This window comes from Populus euphratica, unplaced genomic scaffold (genome assembly GCF_000495115.2).
Source record: "Populus euphratica unplaced genomic scaffold, PopEup_1.0 scaffold25.1, whole genome shotgun sequence".
Classification (NCBI taxonomy): Eukaryota; Viridiplantae; Streptophyta; class Magnoliopsida; order Malpighiales; family Salicaceae; genus Populus; species Populus euphratica.
Genome location: NW_011499851.1, coordinates 3,195,645 through 3,218,623, shown reverse-complemented (window position 1 = coordinate 3,218,623; position 22,979 = coordinate 3,195,645). Strand labels below are relative to the sequence as shown.

At 32.6% G+C, this 22,979-nt stretch overlaps 3 protein-coding genes across 4 annotated transcripts; all 3 read left to right on the top strand.

Annotated features, from left to right (window-relative positions):
- Positions 1-4,432: 4,432 nt before the first annotated feature.
- Positions 4,433-10,957, top strand: LOC105121644 (glycine-rich protein). The gene is made up of 13 exons (XM_011020375.1): positions 4,433-5,065; positions 5,536-5,768; positions 6,236-6,301; positions 6,423-6,501; positions 6,661-6,740; positions 6,821-6,844; positions 7,195-7,319; positions 7,650-7,866; positions 7,975-8,031; positions 8,980-9,026; positions 9,697-9,781; positions 10,333-10,396; positions 10,524-10,957. Exons 1-13 carry the CDS (start codon positions 4,447-4,449, stop codon positions 10,625-10,627), a joined length of 1,800 nt encoding a protein of 599 aa, XP_011018677.1. The 5' UTR covers positions 4,433-4,446; the 3' UTR covers positions 10,628-10,957.
- A 652-nt stretch (positions 10,958-11,609) lies between these two features.
- Positions 11,610-14,344, top strand: LOC105121643 (coiled-coil protein). The gene is made up of 3 exons (XM_011020373.1): positions 11,610-11,931; positions 12,158-12,690; positions 13,791-14,344. Exons 1-3 carry the CDS (start codon positions 11,721-11,723, stop codon positions 14,070-14,072), a joined length of 1,026 nt encoding a protein of 341 aa, XP_011018675.1. The 5' UTR covers positions 11,610-11,720; the 3' UTR covers positions 14,073-14,344.
- Positions 14,345-21,337: 6,993 nt separating this feature from the next.
- LOC105121642 (casein kinase II subunit beta-like) lies at positions 21,338-22,888 on the top strand. 2 transcript variants are annotated; one of them, XM_011020372.1, is made up of 4 exons: positions 21,338-21,625; positions 21,878-22,096; positions 22,326-22,420; positions 22,516-22,888. In XM_011020372.1, exons 1-4 carry the CDS (start codon positions 21,409-21,411, stop codon positions 22,720-22,722), a joined length of 738 nt encoding a protein of 245 aa, XP_011018674.1. In that variant the 5' UTR covers positions 21,338-21,408; the 3' UTR covers positions 22,723-22,888. The 2 variants fall into 2 exon arrangements, with proteins under 2 accessions (XP_011018674.1, XP_011018673.1); XM_011020371.1 differs by having other exon boundaries at positions 22,311-22,420.
- Positions 22,889-22,979: the final 91 nt, after the last annotated feature.

Sequence of the window (22,979 nt, the reverse complement as noted above, 5' to 3'; positions counted from 1 at the left end):
ATGGCTTCAGTGCCTGATGAATGAACTCATGAAAGTGCTGGTAGCATTGAACAAACCAAATGCAATAATCATCTATTCATATAACTCATGTTATGTTTTGAAAGTTGTTTTCCACTCATCTCTTGGCTTGATTTTTATCTAGTTGTAATTGTTGACCTTCGGGTTATATATTAATATTTTATGTATTTTGATGATAACAATTAAATGAAATTGGACTAATAATATAATTGGTTAAGAATAAGTTTAAACATGTTTATATGAAGATCATCAACAAACTTGAAGAATTACGTGAAGAATAAGTCCAAGATACAAAACAAATGAAGACTTAGTTATTAAGGATTCATTTTAGTGCAAATTATATACATCTTTATATCTAGCTTGATAATACAAATTGAAATGAATTCACATACTTCACATTACATACATTATAGGATTGATATTCATTTAGTCAGTTTAACATATATATATATATATATTGTTTAATTATATAATTAAAAACTAAAATTTAATATATATCATATACAAGTTATTTTAATAGCAAAAACAATTTCAAATCATCAATCCTAAAGCATGCTTATATTTATGCATTAAGACCTTCATATTCTTGCATAAAAGTTTAAATTTTCACACACACTACACATAAACACCTCCATATATTTTAAGTGTTATTGAGTGAGTTATAGGAATATAAACTTTAATTGTATTATCTACTTTTTGAGAAAGCATTGTTATATTTTAAACAAATTGTAATCCTTCAAGAGTTTAAGTAAAAAATTCTTGGTTATTGATGAGGTACATCACCAAAATGAAAAATATTAAAGAGGATATTTTTTCAAGTGATGAAAAAAAAGCTTGGTGATGATTCACAAAAGACACCGAAATCTTTTGCTTAAGTTAGTATAGAATACAATACTCAAAACCAGTTTGGTGTTTGAGGTGTGGATATGGGTTTGCCGAATCACGTTAAAAATTAAGCTTGCAATTTCTCTCTCTGTGCTCTTTACTTTAACAACTTTAATTATATTGATGGTTAATTATGTATAATTTAGTTAATTGCAATAATTGTTATTATTAGTGAAATACTTAATTCACCCTTCATGTGTTATTGTTGTCTTAATCCTAGAACAACAATAACCTTTCATAAGATAAATCTTCAAAAATATCTTGAAACTTGCTAATTAATTTGACATGTGAATTAGCCATGGTATCAAGAACTTGTACTTTATTATGATCCTTTATTATGATCAAGTTAATGACTTAAGTGTCCACATACATATGTTATAGCCCATAATTTTTATGAACTAAAAGAGATGGAATTGCACCTGGGTTAATACTTTCTTGAATGTACCCCTTATCAAGAACTCTACCACCTGTCTTTGTAACTTTTTAACTTTTTTTTAGTGATAAGTCTATAAGCTCATCTATTTTAGAGATTAGAACCTATAATCAAGTTAATTTGGTGTTGGCAATCTCGTATAAAAGACAAACCCTTGATTGATTCTTCTAGTATCAAAACTACAAATTATTTATATATATCTCATACTTTTTTTATACATCAATAACATTCTATTCCCTAAATATTCTGCTATTAGGAATTAGGGCATACTACCACCTCTTATCTTCATTATAAACTATGATAAATACAACAAATTGTTCTTTTTAATGCTTAGAGCATATATTTTTTTTCATCATGCACCACGCTTATATAAAACTATCATAACCTCCTCAACTGAACATGACACATATCTATCAATATCATATTACACCAAGTAATATTAAAATATTATATAGCATAAAAAATTTATTTTTGTCAATAATTACCTCGGTGTCTTTATTCAACCATATCAATTTATAAGGCTTTAGATGGTTTTTAGTTGTCAGTTGGAGTTTATTCATTATCTCTGTAGACACTATATTCTTTTAGTTATCACTATTTATAATTAAGTTACAAACATTTTCTTTAATAACGTACGAAGAATGGAAAATATCAATGCAACTTTAATCTGCTTCCAAATCATTTTTGGGTGTTAAATAATTTTTTTTCTTCTGAAAACAAGAGTAATACCACCATTTCCATACAACATATCTTTATCATTGTTTGCGTTATCATCATCATCATATATATATATATATATATATATATATGATTAGTTTCATTCATTAGTTCTTTTATTAATAGATTATTCTCAAACAACTCTTAGGTTTAATACACTTGTTAGCCTCGTGTTTTGATTCACATTAAAAAAAAATCAAATATTGAAGCCAAAATTCAGACTTATCATTTATTAATTTTGTTGATTTGATGAGAGATGCAGGGGCTCTTTAAAAGAAAATTGCTTATAAAATCACTTCAATTTTTTTAAGTCTAATTCAATTATTAAATATTATGTTGTTGCTATTTTAAGTCACTACTCTAATTTGATGAATCATATCTCTTCTTAGATTTAAATATATTTCACTAATTTATAAAATATCTAGTCAGTCATTTATATAATCTGCTTAAAGTATATTTTTTAAAAAAAATTTAGAACTTTTAGTTTTTTATAAATTTGATTGTATTAATAACCTTTAATTAATAATAATGCATAATAAATTTAAATTAATTATTTATTTAAATTAATACAATTTTATTTATGATATTAACATAATTATTTTTTAGTACTTTTCATAACTCAACTTCGATTTCTTTTGTGCAAGTGATTGGTCCTCTCTTTTATTTCTAGCTTCGCAATTACTTGCCATATTTCCCGGATTGTAACTTTGGATTGTCCATTAACAAGTTTCCTTCTCGTTATAATTATTGACTACCGCCACCGTATATGACTTTTACTATAAACACGAGGCATCAACTGTAATTGTCATGCCCTATTCGCAGCAATTATCATGTTGATTTTATGTTTATTGACTGTGCTATTTTTATTGCTTGGATTAAAAACGTTTTTGGAATTTTAAAAAATAATGTCTAAATTGTCCCCTTTCTTTTTGGTATTTTCATTAAATTTAATATAACAATTCAAATTTAAAAAATCTTTACCTAATTTTTTTAACTCAAATTTTAAATTACATCATGAAAGAATTCATCTAACACAACCTTGTAAAGTAGATAGGTCCTACAAGAAAAAACTCAAAACATAAAAAAAAAAAAACGAATTTTAAATTAAATCATAAAAAAATTGATCTAACACAACCTTATAAAGTGGAGAGGTCCTACAAGAAAAATTCAAAAAATAAAAAAAAAACAAATTAATTTCATTCTAATCAATGTGTTAAACATATTAAACATATTACTTAAATTATAGACTCCACTAAATTGAATTAATTTTTTTATTATATTATAAAAAATAAAAAAATTATTTTAATCAACGTGTTAAACATATTAAACATGTTACTTGAGTTATAAACTCCACTAAATTAAATTAATTTTTTATTATATTATAAAAAATAAAAAAAAAATTTATAATAAATTTAATATTAAAGGATGAAAATCAATAAAAATTAAAAATTAAGAAATAAATTTTAAAAAACTAAAAAAATTAAATGAAAAAATATGTGCATTTATTAACAAAAACCTAGGACATGGGCTTGAGAGATCCAGGTGCCTGATGAAAATAAATAAAAATAAAAAATAAAAAATAAAAAATAAATTTTAAAAAAACTAAAAAAATTAAATAAAAAAAATATGTACATTTATTAACAAAAACCGAGGACATGGGCTTGAGAGATCCAGGTGCCTGACCGGGTTTTCTTCTTTTTCTATAATGAGTCAACAACCTCCTTTTTGTTAAAAAAATAAAATACGTAGATGACATCTGTCATCCATGAAAAAAAAAAAAGCAATTTTTCTCCCACCGTGAACCGAACATTCCACGTGCATTGCACATGTTAACCAAGCTTGCCACGAAACAATTGTGTTAATGGATGATTAAAATAATATATTAACTTAATTTATTGTTCATAGAAAGAATTAAACCGACCCCATGTTTTTTAGTTGATTGATAATTATACAATAAAAAATATAAAAAATAATTCACAATAAAATAAATTTAATGTTAAATAATAATTAAATTAAAAATTACAAAAATTACAAAATTAAAGAAAAAAACTAAATGGATAATAAAAAAAAGTCATAGGGAAGCCTAAGCACGTGGGCCAGTTTTTTTAAAAAAAGAAATGAATGACTTGCATGTTGTTACATGGAATCAGAGTTATTTTTCAAATCAAACCCGCAACATATTAACCAGGTATCTCCAGACGTTAACAAATATGAATAGTTAAACAGATATCAACTCTTTTAATTCTATAATTATCATGTCAGTGATGTTAAGATTTCAACTAAATCTCTGTTAATTGAAAGAGTTAATTCGAGCTCGCTGTCATCAGCTAAACAAACAGTGTTTGCCACCATTTTTGTTCTGACAATGGAGAGCTGGGCTTGCAAGCCCAATCATGTTCTTAAACATCGTAGCCATGTCCATGGTCCAAGTCTTAGAAAAGGGTCGCCTGATAAGAAATCAGCAGCCCAACACCGATTCTGTTCCAAGGAAAAAGACAGAAACACGTATTTGGACGGAACCATCAGCGAAAAAAGCACAAGCACAACAGCACGCAATGTCGCAATCTACTGTCTCTGACCAAAACATGAATTTCGCAGAACAGGAAGTGGATTTATTTGGGGAAGAGTACGAAGAGGAGGATGACAATAATGGGGCTCGCCGATCGTCCCCTTCCTCTTCACAATCGTCGTCGTCGTCGTCTTCCGGCTCGTCGTCGTCATCTTCGTCTGCCGCAGCTTCGTCTTCTTCAGATGGCAGTGATGGCGAAGAGAGCGATGGAGGACGCGAAGGTGGGGGCAGTAAGAGCGGCAGCAGTGGAGGGGAAGAGGAGGGTGCTAGAGAAGTGGAAAATAATAATCAGTATTATAGTAATTATAATGATAGTAACCATGAGAGGGGCTCTGATGTGTATGAAGAAGAAGAGGAGGAGGAGGAGGAGGAGAGAGATCTTTTTGGGTCTGATAATGAAGATTATATGAAAACCACTGTTATCAGTCCTCACCCGATTCCTGGTATAACTTTTTATTTGGGTGAATATGTTTTGTCCTGGATTGAATTGGCTGTTATTATGGGATATTAATGGGTTTTAGGTATTTCCCATTTTGATATGCAAGTTAATTACCACTACAGTCGCTCAAACTGTTTATAATTAATTAAAAAAAAAACTGAACATCAATTTTTTTTTGCTGGGTTATAGTGTTGTTGGAGCTTTATTTTTGAGAAATAAAATGTAAATTTTTAATGTCATGGATGATTTTGACAACATTAGAGGAAAATGCAGTCTGGTTCTCTTACTATCAAGTAATAAGATGCATGATAGCCTGTTTACCATTTGAAGCTTTTGATTGTGGGGTGGACTAACCTAGTTCTGCTTCACAATGAGCAACTTATAAATGTATTTATTGATTTTGGTTCCTTTCTTGTCTTGCAATCTGCTTTTCCATAAATTCATGATTTTTTTTTCTCAAAATTTGTTTGGCAGTGTTGCCTGCCATGCGCCATCCAAACAATCCGGGTAGGGGGAACTTTGGACGTGGTCGTTGGCATAATAATAGAGGAGCAGGCCTCCTTCCCCGTCCAGGATTTCCACCCAGACAGGGCTATGGCTATGGTTCTAAATTTGCAAATGGTCATCGTGATGAAAGATTTGTTTCTGAACTGAAGTTTTCCAAGAGTGATGAAACATTATCGAGAAAATGTGTTGCCTTTCAGGAGGTAGACAACTTATCTATACTTTCTAGTAATGTTTTTTCCTCAGTGATGAATCAAGTACTTTGCTGTTTGATCTGCTAACAGTATCAACCAGTATATCAGAACTTCTAGATTTTAATATCTCACCATGTGATGGTTTTGACCTAGATTACCAAATCTAAGTGTTCTACATAATGGGTATTCTTTTCTCTATATAGCATCCCTTACAGTGAATAAGATGGGAGGCAAGTGACAAAAAAAAGAGAGAAGAAAAAAGAGAGAGTAAATTTGGGTGGTTTGAACTTTTTTTCCTTGTACAATTTGGCAGTTTTATTTGGACTTTTAGACCCGGCAGGTGTACTATCTGTTACAATGCAAGATCACCTTGCAGATGTACTTTATACTGGTGTTAATCTATTTTGGTTGCTTGGTGAATATTTCTTAAACCATTTATTTGTCATGCTGATGTTTTGCTTTTGCTTTATCCATAGCCATGCGAACTTGCTTGCTATAGTCGGATTGAGGGTGGAGAAGTCTACTTTGATGATCGCAGCTTGGTAAGCTTTCCACACCTCTTTATCCTTGAATTTATTATTCTTTCTGAGGTTTCAATTATGAATGATATACTCTGTTCCTACGGTTACCACATTCATATTAGTCTTTATTCCACATTATTAGAGGCTTTTCAAGCGTCTTATTTCAGAAGATGTTGGAGCTGATCTGAATGAAGGCTTTGATACTTTCATTGAGAAAAGGGGTATGGCTTCAATCTGGAAACTGTTCTTTGGTTCCATAACAGAGATGCAATGGACATCAAATATTCAATGTCTCTTGCATTTATGCATGTATTTGTCTGGGATATATTATGCCGAGGGCTAATATATTCAGATGCCTTTTTCTCTCTCCTCTGTTCTAGACTTGGGCTCCCAGGGCTTTGGTGACCTTCTTGCATGCATAAGAGGCAAAAACATTCCCCTTCAAAATATGCATTTTGTGGTAAGAAATGTATTTTTCCTCATTAGTTATGTTAGTGAATTTTGTCAACTAAAACTTTTATTTTCCTTGTCTTCTCTCAGACTTTCCGTAACAACCTTAACAAGGTAATTTCTAATCTTTTTTTACTGTATGGTATCTGCAAAATATCACCTGCCAACACTAGTGGTGAATCTGAGTTAGCTGGTATGGTTGAGCTACACAATTCTCTTGTTAATCTTTTTTGGGTCTTGGTTTGGCTTCTCAAAGAATACAAGGAAAATCAGCTTTCATTCAGTGTGCAGCTTAATGAACTATCACTCAAGCAGAAAAAAGAAATTATAATAGAGTCAGTATGCACCTTAACACTTGGAAAAGGAAAGAACATGAAAGTTAAAAGTTCAATGGATTTTTAATGGTTTTAAAAAACCATTAAAACTTTTGATGGTCTCTCAGTTTTTTTTTTCTTCATACATAGATACTGGCAACTGCTTATATGCGACATGAACATTGGGAAATGGGGGTGCACAAAAGGAATGGAGTTGTCTATCTTGATGTGCATAAACTACCAGAAAGACCGCAAAGCGAGTTGGAGCGTAGAAGGTATTGGACTCGTCTATATTTTGTAATGATGCTGACCTGTCTGTAGGTTCTTAAGGTCAAAAAGCTGCATACATAATGATATGTTAAGCTTAAGGTCAGAAAGCTGCATGCATAATGATATGTTAAGGATTGAAGGATAACTCCTTTCTTTGCACATACACATCTGGATGCTATCTCATTGTAAAAGTCTTGTTAAGTGTTCTTGTTGATTATTTGATTAGAGGTTCATTATGCATATTTATTTTGAACTGTTAAATGATGTTGGCCACCTAATTAGAGTCAATGCAGATGGGTTGCTTCTTAACATGTGTAAGTTCTTTATTAACTTAGATGTTATTGGGGATATTGCTTTGAGAGCCTTGCCACTGAAGATCCAAGGAGAGCTAATGGAGAAGCGATACATCATGTTGATGCCAATGTTGAATATTGTTCTGTGATTAAAACTAAATTAGGGGCTCATCGTATTCTGATGGGTGCTGAAATGGATTGCTGTGATTCAACTGATAGTGGGAGGAGGTTTTATGTGGAGTTGAAGACTAACCGTGAGGTTGGCATGCATGTTTAATATTTTTCATTTCGTCTTTTGTTTACTGTTCAATCAGTTTAACCTTATTTATACTTGGATAATCTGTTATCTTGTCTCTTTATTATGCAGATAGATAATTATCATCAAGAGGAAAGATTCGAGAAAGAGAAACTGCTGAAGTGTTGGGTATATTTAGGCTCCATCACATATTTCCCTTTTTCCTTATGTTTACTGGCTCTATGTTATTTCTATACTTATGGATGGACACGTGTACTTTTGTGTGTTTTTCTTGGGATGCCAAATAGAGTCATTCATCTGTAAATGGTTTTCCTGGAATGCCAAATTGTGTCATTCATTTCTATATTTTTTTTGTCATTGTAGTACATCCAGACATGATATTCTGACATCAAAGGTATATTCCCTTTGCTTTTGATTCTTTGAAACAAAAGGAACTGATTTTCTATTCCTCTTGAGTTTTTGCGCTGAAATTTTATTGAAACTGACCTATGCAGACACTGGGCATACAAACCTTAAACAAGGCATTTGAATGAAGCTCTTTTAAAAGCTTGAAACTCTCAATCCCAGAGATGCTTTCATGTTGTGGCGCTGGTTATGGGTAGCTGTTATTAATTCCTGGATGAATATTATAGCTTACCACATCTTAGTGATCCAAAGGAGGCAAAAATGGAAAAGAAGTAGAATGATAACTACTACATAATGCAAATATAATTTGTTGATGATCATGAATGGGTGTCATCATTAGATAGTTATGCTGTGTTATTTCCCAAAACCTGTTTTTTATGTAATTGATTAGTCTGTTTCTTAGGTGCTTGGCAAACCTAGATGGTGACCCGTTTCTGTGAAAATACTGGTTCATACAAATGAGATTTTCATTTAATTCTGGCAATGTATGTGTTGAACAAATACCACCTTTTATATTTTTTCTAACATTGCCCATGTCTACGTTGTCTTTTTGATATTTGGTCAAAACATTTTGTTTGTTGATGCAAGATTTATGCTTGCCTTTTGTGGAGTTTCATTATGTGATTATATTATGAAATGGAGTATATAGGCATTTACTTTTGGCCTGTATTTCACGTGAAGGGAATGACTTGGATTGATTTTCTTTTGCAGATTCAAGCTTTTTTAGCTGGTGTTCCTTATATTGTTATTGGATATAGGTAATTTCTAGTTCTGTTGCATAAAATCTTGAGGTTTCTTATGGGACATTTAACATCACATGCATTTTGTGTCTGAGAAAGTTAATAATTTTGTGGGCAAACCTCAAAAATATCATCCAATTTTTTGTATCAAACATTTTTTATTTTTTATCAATTTTACTATCAAACTTTAAAAAATTCTCAATTAAAGGCTGCCATCCATTTTTATGGCTTTCTGTCCGTGTTTCCGTCCAAAGTGTACATTTTTTTTTCAAGAAAGGATGCTGTTTTATATGGAACTTAATGTTTTCTGTTAAGTATTCTAACAAAAGTCCTTAATTGAGAAATCAAAATAGTTTAGTGGTAAAATTGATACCAAAAATAGTTTGGGTGAAAAATTGATAATACCCCAATACTTTGGTGGTATATTTGATGTTTGCCCCTTTTTTGTTCTTTTGCTTTTCTGGTCTATCCAGCAAATACTCTCTTTTAATATAGATTGTAGAAAAATCCACTTTCCGTGTAAGCACATCAGTTATGGGGACATTTTGAAGGAATTATTGCCATTTTAATCTCTTGTGCAAACCCGCTCAAACATGCTTTGTGCAGAGTGATATTGATTAATGATTATTGTGGTGGGTCTTCTATTATTTTGAGAAAAATCTGTGAAGTTATTTGTTCTTTTTTGCAGGGATGATGCAGGCCGACTTGTCCGCACGGAGAGATTAACAACCAAGGATATAACACAGAGAGTAAAAATGAAAAACTACTGGCAGGTTAATGCTGTTGTCCTTTAAATCGCTTCATGATTCTAATAGCTGCTTTTTTTCGACTTCTTGTTGTAGCTCATCAAACTGGATATTTCTTTTCTCACTAAAGAAAATTTTCATTTAAAGCGTAGCAATTTGTTTTAGTTAGCAAGCCGTTTCCCCACCACATCTTTTGGTTCTTTCATCTTATAACTGAAGAAAGGGTTTGCGGTCAGTATTTCTTTTTACCTTTCACAGGAAGGCAGTGAGCTCCACAAGAACACACACCACTAACTCTGCTATTTTGAGATCCAATTTCCCATGGGTCTTGTCGAGAGTTGTGCTTGTGCTGTCCCCAGTGTAGAATGGGGATGTTGCAAGCTTGAATGTATTTTGGGTGGGGTGGGGGCTTCCCTAAGGATCATACAAAGGGACCAAAGTAAAGAAAATTTGCAAGGATTGTTAAAAGATGAAAGATGCTGATGTCTGCTATCAAAAACATTGTTTAGATATTACTGTGAAATTCATCTTCAGTATCACTTTCCTAATATCCTGACTTTTACAAAATTGCTTGGCAGGGAGGTGTGTGCCTAGCATTCGCTGACGAGGTATTATGCTGGCTTTATGGAACAGTCAAAGAAAGTGAGTTTGTACCTTTCTGTTTCTCTTTACTGAAAAAGCCGGCATCGGTTACATGCTGGGGTTAGCTTCCACCCCCACCCCCTATTTCTGATCATTAATATGCTTATTTTTGGTTTTGCTGCTTCAGACGAAGATTACATATTGCAGTTTGCTCCGCCTTTCACACGTTTAGAGCTTTTGCAAGCCCAATCTTGCCCTGAAGCGATAACCAGCCATGTTGAGCAAATGTAGGACAGCTGGATACTCCCTGATCAAATTATTTAAACACGGATTTAAATGGGTTTATGATATTGACTTGGGTTTTTTACCCCTCCCCATTGTTGTTGTAATCTACAATGCATAGTCTCAGCTGAAATCTTGTGCCCATCCTAAAGTGAATTGGCTTTTTGTTCAGTGAAGCGGGCTTCGCCATAAAAAAGTCAGACCTTTGTAAATTCAATGCATTGATGAAGAGAGAAGATTAACCTGTGGATACTCTCTTAAATATTGCATCCCCCCTCGTTAGTTGTTGCCATGAGATCTTATATATACCTTGGATAACCATGAAAGAGTTGATTGTCTTGTCTGCGACTGATTTATTTCGAAACTTCCAAATTTAAAGCATGTGGTAGGGGAAGTTAAAAGGAGAAAAGACAGGGACAGCTTCAGCCATGAGGGTTTTGTCGATTTTTCTTCTGAACTATAAATTTTGCTATGCATTCCCTGAGCCCAAGTTTTCGATATGGCTTCTTCTGTCTATCAGTTATGATACTTAACTATTTCAGAGGATAATTGAAAGAGATAATTGAAAGAGAGATTACAGGAAGCTGCCAAAAGGGATACTGGAGAAGTCTATAGATTGTTCTAAGACCTTTTACAAGTAATATGAAGCCACGTAAAACATAAATAGATTGAAAAAATTGGGGGTTAGAATCAAATTTATGATTTGGGGGAAGTGGCCAGCCCCAAATTCAGTGAACGTTCTATGCTTTATCCAAAAATGTGTGGAGAAATGCAACTCTCTAACACGAAAGCAGTTGATTATGCTTTGTTTTTTTTTTTAAAAAAAAAAAAAAAGAGGGAGAGGAAAAGAAAGAAAAATATTCAATAAATATATATTTTAATACATTTTAAAATAAAAAATATTTTTAAAAATAACAGCAACTGATTTAATACACCGTGACCGCTCATATCACATCAGGTGACATGTCGGTGGTCTTCTGTCCGACAACAAAACACCGACTACAGCAAGCAGGCGAACTAGACAGACGCTGCTTTTAAAAGAGAAAACGAGAGAGACAAGATCAAAAAAGAAATTCACCACCAACTTATCAGAAAGGAAAGAATGCAGCAGCGAGAGGGAGAGGGAGAGGGAGAGGGAGAGCAAGAGCGAGGAAAAGAAGTGAGGAAAGAAGCAATGGAGAGCATGACAGAGAGGCTCTCTTCATTGGAGAACCTCTATTTCCCTCGCGCTTTACAATCTCACGCCACTAATCCCTCTCAACGCAAGTCTATCCTCCTCGACCTCCTCTCTCGAGACGCCGCCGTTTTCTTAGGTCCCTTTTCTAATCATTTTAATATTTCTCGTCTTGAACTGTTGTCTCTCTTAAAAATTAAACCCTAACCAAAAAATAAATTAATTTTTGAATGAAAGGAATAAATTTTAAGCCTTATGTGATAAAATTAGCTGATTCGAGCCAATCAACTGAACATTAGTTTCCTAGATTTCTCTGTTAAATAAGATTATTTGTTTGTTTGTTTGTGTATTTATGTGGAATGCAGAGAGATATGGAGCGCAATTGAACTCTGAGGAGCTACGGGAATTTGATATCCTAAATTATGACTATGAGATAAACTGGCACCTTAAAAATATTAGAACCAAGATGAGTCCTACTTCGGAGGAATTGAAGTCCAGGTCCGTGACCGTGAAGAACCGCAGGTTGGCTTACTTGGATAAACTCGTGCTTGATGGGAAATATTTCTCAGAGGATGCCATGAGGGAGAGAGAGCCGTATTTGCATCATGAGTTTGTTGGCAAGTTTCAGGATCCAAGTGCTAGGGGAATGGCCAGGCCTGGAGAGAGGTGGTCGGAGACTTTGATGAGGAGGTGTGAGGAAGCCATTTTGGTTTCCAAGATTAGGGAGGAGCAGCAGAGGTTGGGCGTGGATGAGATGGAATGGGTGGGTAATGAGAGGAACCAACAGCAACAAGAAGAGGAGGAGGAGGAGGAGGAGGAGGAGGAGGAGGAAGAACACGATGTTGAAGAGAGGAATGAAGAAGCAAAGAAAGTTAACGGCGGTGTGAGTACCACTGAGGTACGTATTTGAGCTTGTTCTTTGATGTCTAATTTTAGTTACCTTTTTTTCTTTTTAGGGTGCATTATTATGATTCTTCCCGATGCACATTATTAATTTTTTGTGCATTGTCAACATTTCAAAAATTGATTGTTATTGCTTCTTGCTTCTTGCTTCTTGCTGTTTGAACAACATGTTTATTTCTTCTGTTTCATCTGATTTATAATTGTTTTGATTGTTCAAATGCCAGTGAAGGACTGAGAAGCGTGAGTACACTGTTCTTGTATTTGGCATTTTTCGCACTCAACTATGATAATTGGATTGTTCTAGTTTCTTTTTCTGAATTTAGAATCTTATGACAAGCTATGGGTTTTCTTGGGCTGTAATTTGCTTTCATTTCTTTGACAGGAGCTCCCTGTAATTCTGCTTTTCAGCTTTATTTCCACTTTCGATTGTTAAAGCAATGCCTGACTTTTCATTTTTTCTATTTTGTTGGCGAAACTTTCAATGTGGCCACCCAAGTTGTTGTATTACACCTGTCTTTATTAGAGAGACAGTAGTCTCCCAGTCTGCACATTGAATATCAAATGAGTCAACATTGGGCTATTATTAAATATATATAATCACCATGACCAACAAGAATGAATATGAGAACTTGGTCAGCCATTAATGAACCATGATAATGAGATAGTATGCTGCTGGTATGAAATAGAAGGTTTAAGAAAGCATTTTACCTTCATTATATTGTAGGCCCAGTAATGCATGCTATCATGAGACCTGATAGGGGCAGATAAAAGGAGACGGTTCTTATTTCGGGATTGTAGTGCATGGCAGCACACTGCAAAGCACCCTCTCAATCCCAACTAATGCTTATCTCATTGATGTTACACATGCTTATTCTTCATGATGTGATTTATAAGGTCCATGCTCATTACTTAATTTTCCTCTTGGGTCATATAATGTGTAAACATTTGATGGAAGGTGCCATGTGAATTTGAGTCCTAAGATATTTAGCTGATGTAACACTATTATATATCTTATAAATTTAAATTCACTGTTAAGAGTACTTAAACAGCCGATAGAATGCATGTCCATAATTTTTTGTTTTCCATCATCTTCAGATGCCCGAAGACAGCAAGCTTGCTCAATCTAGTAAAGCTGAGCGTGATGAGGCAGCAACTTTATCGGCAGAAGAGATGGGAGATATGATGGGCCAGTTTACCTATATCATGCACCAAAAGTTCCTTGCCGGGGAAGATCACCAGCATTTAGATTACTCCAAAATAGATGATGACGAGACCTTGGATGATCACTGGCTGAGGGAAGCGAACCATGATGCTGAGGATAAGTATTTTGCTGAAGATGAAGAGGATGGCTACGACGATTTTGTGGAACCCCACTAACTCCGCTGTTGCTGCTGCTATTTTCTTACTCATGTTTTTTTGTGTATATATAGTTAATAGCCTTTGTTTGCTGAATTTACTTTTGTACGTATATACTCAATATTTCCTTCTGGGGTCTGACGCCCATTTTGTCTCAGATGCTGTTTTCTACTAATATTTCAGGAGAGGCAGTAGTGAGAAAGTGAACAATTGAAGTATACATTTCAATGGAGCGGACTCAGTCGCTATTGAATAGTGCTCTATCACAGGGTTAAAGCTTTATATATTGAAAACTGCATGCCGAATGCTTATTGTTCCTGATTATGTTATAATCAAACATTAAGTGATCGAAGTATGTATAAAATTGCAGTAGCATCAGAAACCAATACATGCATTTCCAATGTGATGGCTTTGAATCTTCAGTGTATGAAGAATTGGAGATGAAAATTTATACGGGAACTCTTCATAACTTAATTATGACCATCATGATTAAATTGAAAACGAAGTTTACAAGCTAATTAAGGAAATAGATTGGATACAGCCAGGCATCACATCTCCGAAAAACCAAAAGCATGATGCGTTGAACAAATAAACCTATATGGTGGTCTAGCAATACAAATATGCTATGTTGCTTTGCCAAAGGCCTTCTCACCATTGACATTGGCTTCATGCTGATGTTATTCTAATTGAAAAACCAAAATCAAACACGAAGAGAAGGAGAAAAGGTGAAAATACAGATGCATTTGATCATCCATGCTCCAAGAATCACCAGCAAGACTCTCAATATACCATCGATGAGCACTGCTGAAAAACCCCAAAACATGTGATGCTTTTAAGCTCTCGTCTCTGGTGTTGAAACGTATAATTGGTCCATGTGCTTGCAGCACTATCAAGGAATCCTGAACATAACTTTCCCTCCTAATAACACAAAGTAGTCTGAGATTGGGAACAGGCATAGAGATGAGAGATCCATCAAATAATGTTCTAACTACATGAAGGTCAACATGGCACTTGACAAGCCATCCAGAGTAGTCTCCGCATCTCATACACATCCGCTTGGTGATTTGTACCAGCTCTTAATCTGGGAACAAGATGCAAGCGGCCTCCAGACTCCCCGAAATATTCAACCCATCTGTACGAATCATATGAGCCAGCAAGGAATGATGGCATTGGCAGCGTTTCAAGTTGCTAGCTCTTGATCAACATTGGAATACATTTTATACTCTATATGAACTTGGTGCAAGGGCATTTACTTTTCGCCACCCATATTTTTTTTTTTATTTGTTTATTTGGGAAGTTCTTAGCTCTATGGACATGGTTGGATGGTGATTTCTAAACTAGAAGATAAAAATATGAGCACTCAAAGCGGGGCAGGATTTTAAAAACTGTAGCTATCCTAGATGTTCCCCTGGACATTAATAAGCCAACAATGCTCATAGCTTGCTAGGTGGAGAATGTCCATATAATTCTTTCCATATACACATACACAAAAACATAATCAATGCCATAAGCAGCAATATGCAAAAGGCCTTCAATCCTGCACCCACAGTGCACAACCCATAATAATGACCTCTTGATCGAAATCTTAGCTTGCTTAACTGTAAAATCTCTCCTCGGATTTCAATCCGTATCCAGCCTTTGGCTTTCTCTCATACCTGGTCCAGACTTGAGTAGCCGACTTTGCCATGACCACCACTATGTTTCTGGCCTTTTCTTGCCCGTTCATTACTCTCTTACTCTGATCATGATTTCGTTTCTCTTAGTGATAATACCATTGATGCTCCTTTCAGAACCATCGCTTTGGATAACGTGGCTCCGGGTTTTAGAATTTTAGAATGTTGTAATGGACTACTAACATGCTCTAGCCCCTTTGATAATTACTACATTTACAATCCCACCACTAGCTATTTGCCACACTTCCTCGTCCTGCTTGCAAATCTACCACCAAGAAATTTGCCGTACTTCAACATGTTTATGGTGTCAACCTTGCTTTTGATCCTGCTAAATCCGGCCCTCACTATAAAGTTGCTTGCTTTCGAAGTCCTGATCCAGATCAAGAGGTTTAGATGGAAAAGATGGATGAGCAATGGTCAGTTTGTCAGATTTAAATATACTCATCTGAGACGCGTTCTTGGTGGTTCTCTCTGGCAAGCCTTTTCCCATATACTGTAATGCAACGTGTAGATATAAAGTTTTTCACAATGGTGCACTTCAATGAGGAGCAGCTTCAAGAGATGACAATGCCTCCAATTCCTGAAAATTGGGAAGAAATGAGGTGTGTCTATTTTGGGAGTCTCGAGGCTATTTGCATCTTGTTGAGAACCATAGCTCTCCCGCTACGTCATTTGATATGTATGAGATGGAGAAGGCATAATTCAGAAGGTAAAGAGAAGCAACTCATGATATAGGTGGGAATCGATTGAGTAACCGATTAAATTAAGATTCACTTCCCCGCAACTGAGAGTGACTTTTCCTTCCACCCTTTCAATCCATGGCAAATCCAGCTACTCGCTAAAGAAAATCAATCCACCCAATTAAAGAAACCCCAACCAACCCGTCTTTCTTTCCCGTATATCTCCTTTTCTTCTCAGTTTATTACCAAATCAATTTAGCAAAACCCAAACGCTAGGTTTTAGAAACAACTCAGATGAGTCACCAGTCCATCTTCAACATCATCATCATCTTCTAAGTTGTGTGCTAAAAACAACAGAAGTTGCTGTAAATAACTGCTGCAAGATTTCGAGCAAGAGTATCTTTGTAGATATACTTTTCCAGAACATCATCTGTGGCAGAAACCATGATTTTGGCAATGGTACCAGTACCACCACCTGTTACATGACTGAGCGAGTACCATTGATAAACCTGGAGACAAGAAAACAAGAGCGTGATCATGTAAAAACTCTAATGATTTAAATCTTGAGGGAAAAATTTTTGTTAAAGTTACTTTTTTTGTTTATGATTTTTTTATTTTAATAGAAAAATATTTTTTTATTAATAACATGATTATTTAAATAAAAACTTAAAGCAACTAAAATAAAATTTATTAAAACTCAAATGATTTAAATTAAATAAAAAATAAAATAAATATTTTTTTAAGACAAAACTTCATTTTTACTATTCATTTATTTCTTTGTGATTTTCAAGGAACTATTTTTTTTATCAAAAAAACATGGATGTTCAAATAAAGACTTATCATAATTTGTAAAAAAATATAAAAAATAATTATTTTTATACAACTTTATACAAAAATTAAAAAATATATAATTATTTAGAGAAAATATTATAAATAATAAATATATATATATATATATATATATATATATATATTCATGAAATAGCATATGCGCAAAGTTTTCTTAAAACTTGTATGCATAAGTTTCATATATAATTATAAAAAAAATATTATAATAAAAATTTGAAATATTATTTGAAAAACATGAACTAATTGGATATTTTTTAAAATATAATAGTAATTAATTATCTAAATAGAATTTTATTATAAGATGGAAGAAATTAAAAAAAAAAAAAAAAAGGGAGCAGAAGAAGAAATGAGGGCCTTGAGAATAAACCAAAAGCACGCCTAGACTTGAAAAATGGTCAGTGCATGCCTAGGCTTGTAATGTATGCTTGTTTGGGTCCAAGGTCTAGGCCCACGTGCTTGATCTTTGGAATCTAGACTAGTTTTTTTTTTTTTTTTCAGGGATTAAAGATATGTTGTTCGCTTGCAATATTTTTCAGTCACTGGATTTATTTCTATTTATTCAGAATTTAAAATCTTTGGATCCTGAAAAACTAAATTTTGATTATTTTTTGTTTAATAATATAAAAAATATCATATAAACCTTTAAAACTATATTTTTAATAACAAAATATATTTTAATTAATTTAAAAACTTCAAATCAAATCAATTTATTTTATAAAAATGAGACCCTAATTATTTTTTATGACATCATTAAAAATTTAAATCAACTTCATTGAATTTTTCTTTTAAAACTGAATATATATATTAAAATTACAGTTATTGATAGCTAGAATCAAACTTCTAAAAACTATCTTTAGACTTTTCTCTTTCCTTTACTCTTTCGATAGTTTTCCCTCCTCTTAACTTTTATGAACTAAAATGTGAAAAATTAAAAGTTATGATTGAAACATAATAACCTAGAAGAACAAGTATTGTATTTTTTTTAATGTTAACTTTGGTTGTTCATTTCTTATTTGTTTTTCTGACAAAAAAATAAAACTTAATTTCATAAAATTGATCATTAATTTAATATAAAAAATATAATGACAAATCAAACAAGCAAGAAAAAATAGATTGAAATAGATTTTAGGACGTAAAATCATAAAAACATAACTTTAAAGGAAGAAAAAAAAAGTTTGGCGATCAAATTGTAAACTATGAAAATTATAGGAACCAAAATATTAAAAATAAAAATGCTTAGTGAATGAATGGTAAAATGTGAAGGTGTGAAAAATGAAAAGCCATGTTGTTTTATCACAAAAGAGATCATTATTTTAATGTTGAAACATCTATCGATGTATTAAGTAAGCAAGAGAAAACAGATCTCAATGCATAAAACAAAAAAGAACATAACTTTAGGGTATGAAATTAAAAAAAAAAGATTAGTGGCCGAATTATAAACCATGCAAAGATCAAGGATCCAAATGTAAATAAGGCCAAGATGAATAATAAAATGGGAGTGTGGGCTTTGTGCTCTGACACATGTATATAATGCATGAACCTCTGTATATATATTTTAAGATTCCTGTTTATATTTTATTAAATTTATGTTGTGGTTTTAAATAAATTTTTGTGATGAAATGTGGAAAAGAAATACTAATTTATTTCAGACAAAAGGATTGAATCAGAAACATAGTTTATTGGTAGTTGTTGCTTTGTCTTGTACACCAAACCACTCCCGTGTTGTAGCCAATGGATGGTATCCTGACAAAGGAACAAGATATTAATAAAAATTCTTGTAATCTTGTTAATAAGGTTTTTACGGGGTACTGTTGGTTTTTTATCATTCTTTTATCTGTTGTTCTTTTACATTTATGCCATAAAGCGGCGAGATTGGTCACCTGCTCCGATCGCTTTTGGTTCCCACTCCGACGTGCAAGCCCTGATTACATCTTGTGGGCTAGACGGACGCGGCCGAAGTCTACTGCTAATTAGGGTTGAGTAAAAAACTTAAAAATTGGTTAAAGTAAAGAAATAAATAAATAATTAACTTGAAAAAATTGAAAGAAAAAATTAAGCTAACCAATTAAAAAATCTAGAAAATTTAGTCATTTTATTTTTTTAATTTTAATTTAAAAAATTTAAAATTAATTAAACTGAATTGAACCGAACCGATTAAATCAACATTAAACCTTACTGTAAAATGTTAATAAATATAAAAAGAGATCTCAAAATTGAATCAACATTACCACTTTCGTTTCTCACCTCATCTCTCGTTCATTTTTGTTTAATCTCGAATTTTTATTTCTACCACAAGATTTTTGATATGATTAGTCTCTTTTTATTATCTACCACTACATAAACAATAGTTTTGATTTATCTAGAGGTAAATCAAACTTATCTCTATTTGTTATTATTTTTTATTTACTGCTTTATGTTTGTTTTTATGCCATAATTTTTCTTAGTTTCTTACTTTTAATCCGTGATTTTACTTTTATAACCTTTACTGAGAAAAAGATTTACATAACATTTATAATTACTAATCTTTTCTGGTAATAATAAAAATAAAAATAAAAACAACAACAACAACAACAACTCAATGATGTTTTGAAATCTAATATGCTTAGAAATAATAATTTTTTCAGTGTTTGGATAAATAATGATTATTTATTCACTTAATATTCCCTAAACATCTGTAAAATAGTCATTTGAGGAATTTAGAAATCCTTCAACTTATTCACTTAATATTCCCTTCTTCAAAGTTTAAGAAATTGGTGATAGAAAACTAAACATCTGTAAAACAGTCATTTGAGGAATTTAGAAATCCTTCAATAATAAAATTAAATTTTTTTAATAAGAGATTGTGATAAATAAGAGAATGGACTTTTAATTATTAAAAACTTAACATTTTTTTATTAAGAACATATGATAAATTTTATGTAAAATTAAACCATGAATAGAGAATTGAAAAGATCTCTCTTTTTATCTAGATAATTCAGATGTATGTATAATCTCTAAGTTTTGTCGTGTTACTTGAATTTATGAGATGGAGCATCATTTTCTTTTGATAACATTAAAGAGAAATAAATATTCATTATACAATATTAATGAGGCATAAATATCTCTTATACAATATTAATGTTAACAAAAATATGATAGTCCTTCTAAAGACTTTAAATGACATGAGAATAAATAAATAAATCCACATGACTTGATACGGGGCTTAAAAGATTATTAACTCTCTCTCTCTATATATATATTTGGTTTAGAAAGATTCTAAATGCAAGAATGATGGATTTGACATCTTATTAGATATATATACACTTGAATTAAGTGTGTAACTAAATACAAGGATGTTGGGTTTAATATATTACCATATATGCATTTAGGTTTAACGTGTATTTTAACCAAAAAAAAATATATTTAACATTCATGTTAACTTGGATTCAGCATATAACTAAACTCAGGACAATTGAGTTTGATATCTTACTAAATTTATATATATTTGGGTTCATTAAATAACTAAACTTAAGGATATTAGATCTAAAAATAAATTTAAATTTATATTATTTAGGCTTGACATCCTGCACCTAAATACATTAAGTTATTAACTTGCATTTAATCTTTTTAATTTTTTAATTTTAAGCAAAAATACTTTTATCTATCAAACTTATAGTGACATGATACATAAATATATTTTAAATTATAAAAATCTAAAAATAGATTAGTGGTGTATGTTGATTCAAAAAATTTAATATTTGAGATTATGGTAAAAATTATTTTTTAAAGTTTTTTTTAGTTGTGTGTTGATTCAAAAAATTTAATGTTTGAGATTATAGTAAAAATTATTTTTTAAAGTTTTTTTTACTTAAAAATATATTAAAAGAATTTATTTATTTTTAAAATTTATTCTTAATATTAACACATTAAAATTATTTAAAAATATTTTAAAAAATAATTTTAAACCAAAAATAAAAATAAAACAGCCAAAACAATCGAACTCTAAAAATATGCTTTAAAATCGAAACCTTCGTTGGATGTTCTGGACCTCGAGGGTCATGTCAGTAATTTCACGAAACGCATTGTTAATATCTTTCCCACTAGTGAACTGAAATTCAATCGACCGCTTATCCATCGTTCGTCCAAGGAAATCAATCAAAAGAAAAGAGAATCGTGATGCACAGAGAGCGAGGGATTGGTGTGTCCAAGACGGATGTCGATCATCGAAAGCAGCGGATTAGCGATGTCCTCGATAAGCATCTCGACCGATCCTCTCCGTCCAGTTCCAGACCCACCAACGGCAAGGATTTGTTTCTTTTCATGAACAAGCAGCAACCGCCTGATCACAACAACATTGACCATCTCCTCTCTAAAGACAACAACGCCTCCGTTGGTAATTCATCCACTTGTTTTTTCCGCGTATTTGTATTTTTTCTTAGAATTAATTTTATGTTATTCTTACTAATTGTGAGTATTTTCGTGTGATTTAAGACATTTGTTAAATGTTTTTAGAATCAACAGTATAACTGGACTTTGATATTGAGGTTGGAATGTATAGGTTTTGTTTTTTCTGTATATCTGAATATCAGTGTAACTGTTTTTTTAATTAGTTTTAATGTGTGAAATAGCTGTTTTTTGAATGCAGTGGAATCTGACACGGACAGCGAAGAGTCTGATGTCAGTGGTTCCGATGGAGATGAGACGTCGTGGATCTCATGGTTTTGCAATCTAAGAGGGAATGAATTCTTTTGTGAAGTTGATGATGATTACATACAAGATGATTTTAACCTCTGTGGGTTAAGCAGTCAAGTTCCATACTACGATTATGCCCTTGATTTGATTTTGGATATTGAATCCTCTCATGGTGTGATTTCTTTCCTTTTACTGAATTGCATTGTTCATCTTGCTATGTTTATGAATCCTTTATTGCTACTTGTGTGCTGTTTTGAGACACCCTTAACAGGCAATAAAGTTTACATTAGCCGTGTTATAACCTGACAATTAAGTATTGGTAGATAAAGGGACTTGTTGTAGTCTCAATCACTTGATTATTTCTGGAAATTGATTCGGATGGATAGGTGATATGTTCACAGAGGAACAGAATGAATTGGTTGAATCTGCAGCAGAGATGCTTTATGGATTGATTCATGCTCGATATATATTGACCAGCAAAGGGATGGCAGCTATGGTGAGGTTTTGCTATTTGACATGGACATTTCCATGCTTTTCTTGATTTTAATGTTTGGGCAGTGGCTAACAATGATGCTGCTGCAATTTTAACAGCTGGAGAAGTACAAAAACTATGACTTTGGAAGATGCCCCAGAGTTTACTGCTGTGGACAACCTTGCCTTCCAGTTGGTCAATCAGACATTCCTCGGTCAAGCACTGTTAAAATATGCTGCCCCAGATGTGATGATATGTACTACCCACGTTCCAAGTATCAAGGCAGTATCCTTAATTGCACTCAATATTCTTTTACTGGGAAATAGTATGCGCTCCTTGTTTATATGGCTGTTATTGGCAACATTAGTGGTTCTTTTGGCCTAGAGATTGAACTTTCCAATTTGATACGATCTATGGTGTGTATTTATAGGTCTAAGGAGTTCGATTTAAGATCGTTTCATTCATTGGTTCATGCTTGTTTTTATGTGTCCATATATCTTTTCCCAGCCATCAAATAGATGTCCCTGCAGTTAAGACATGGGGATTTCCACTTGGATGTTGCAGTTTCAAACCTTGGGGGGGG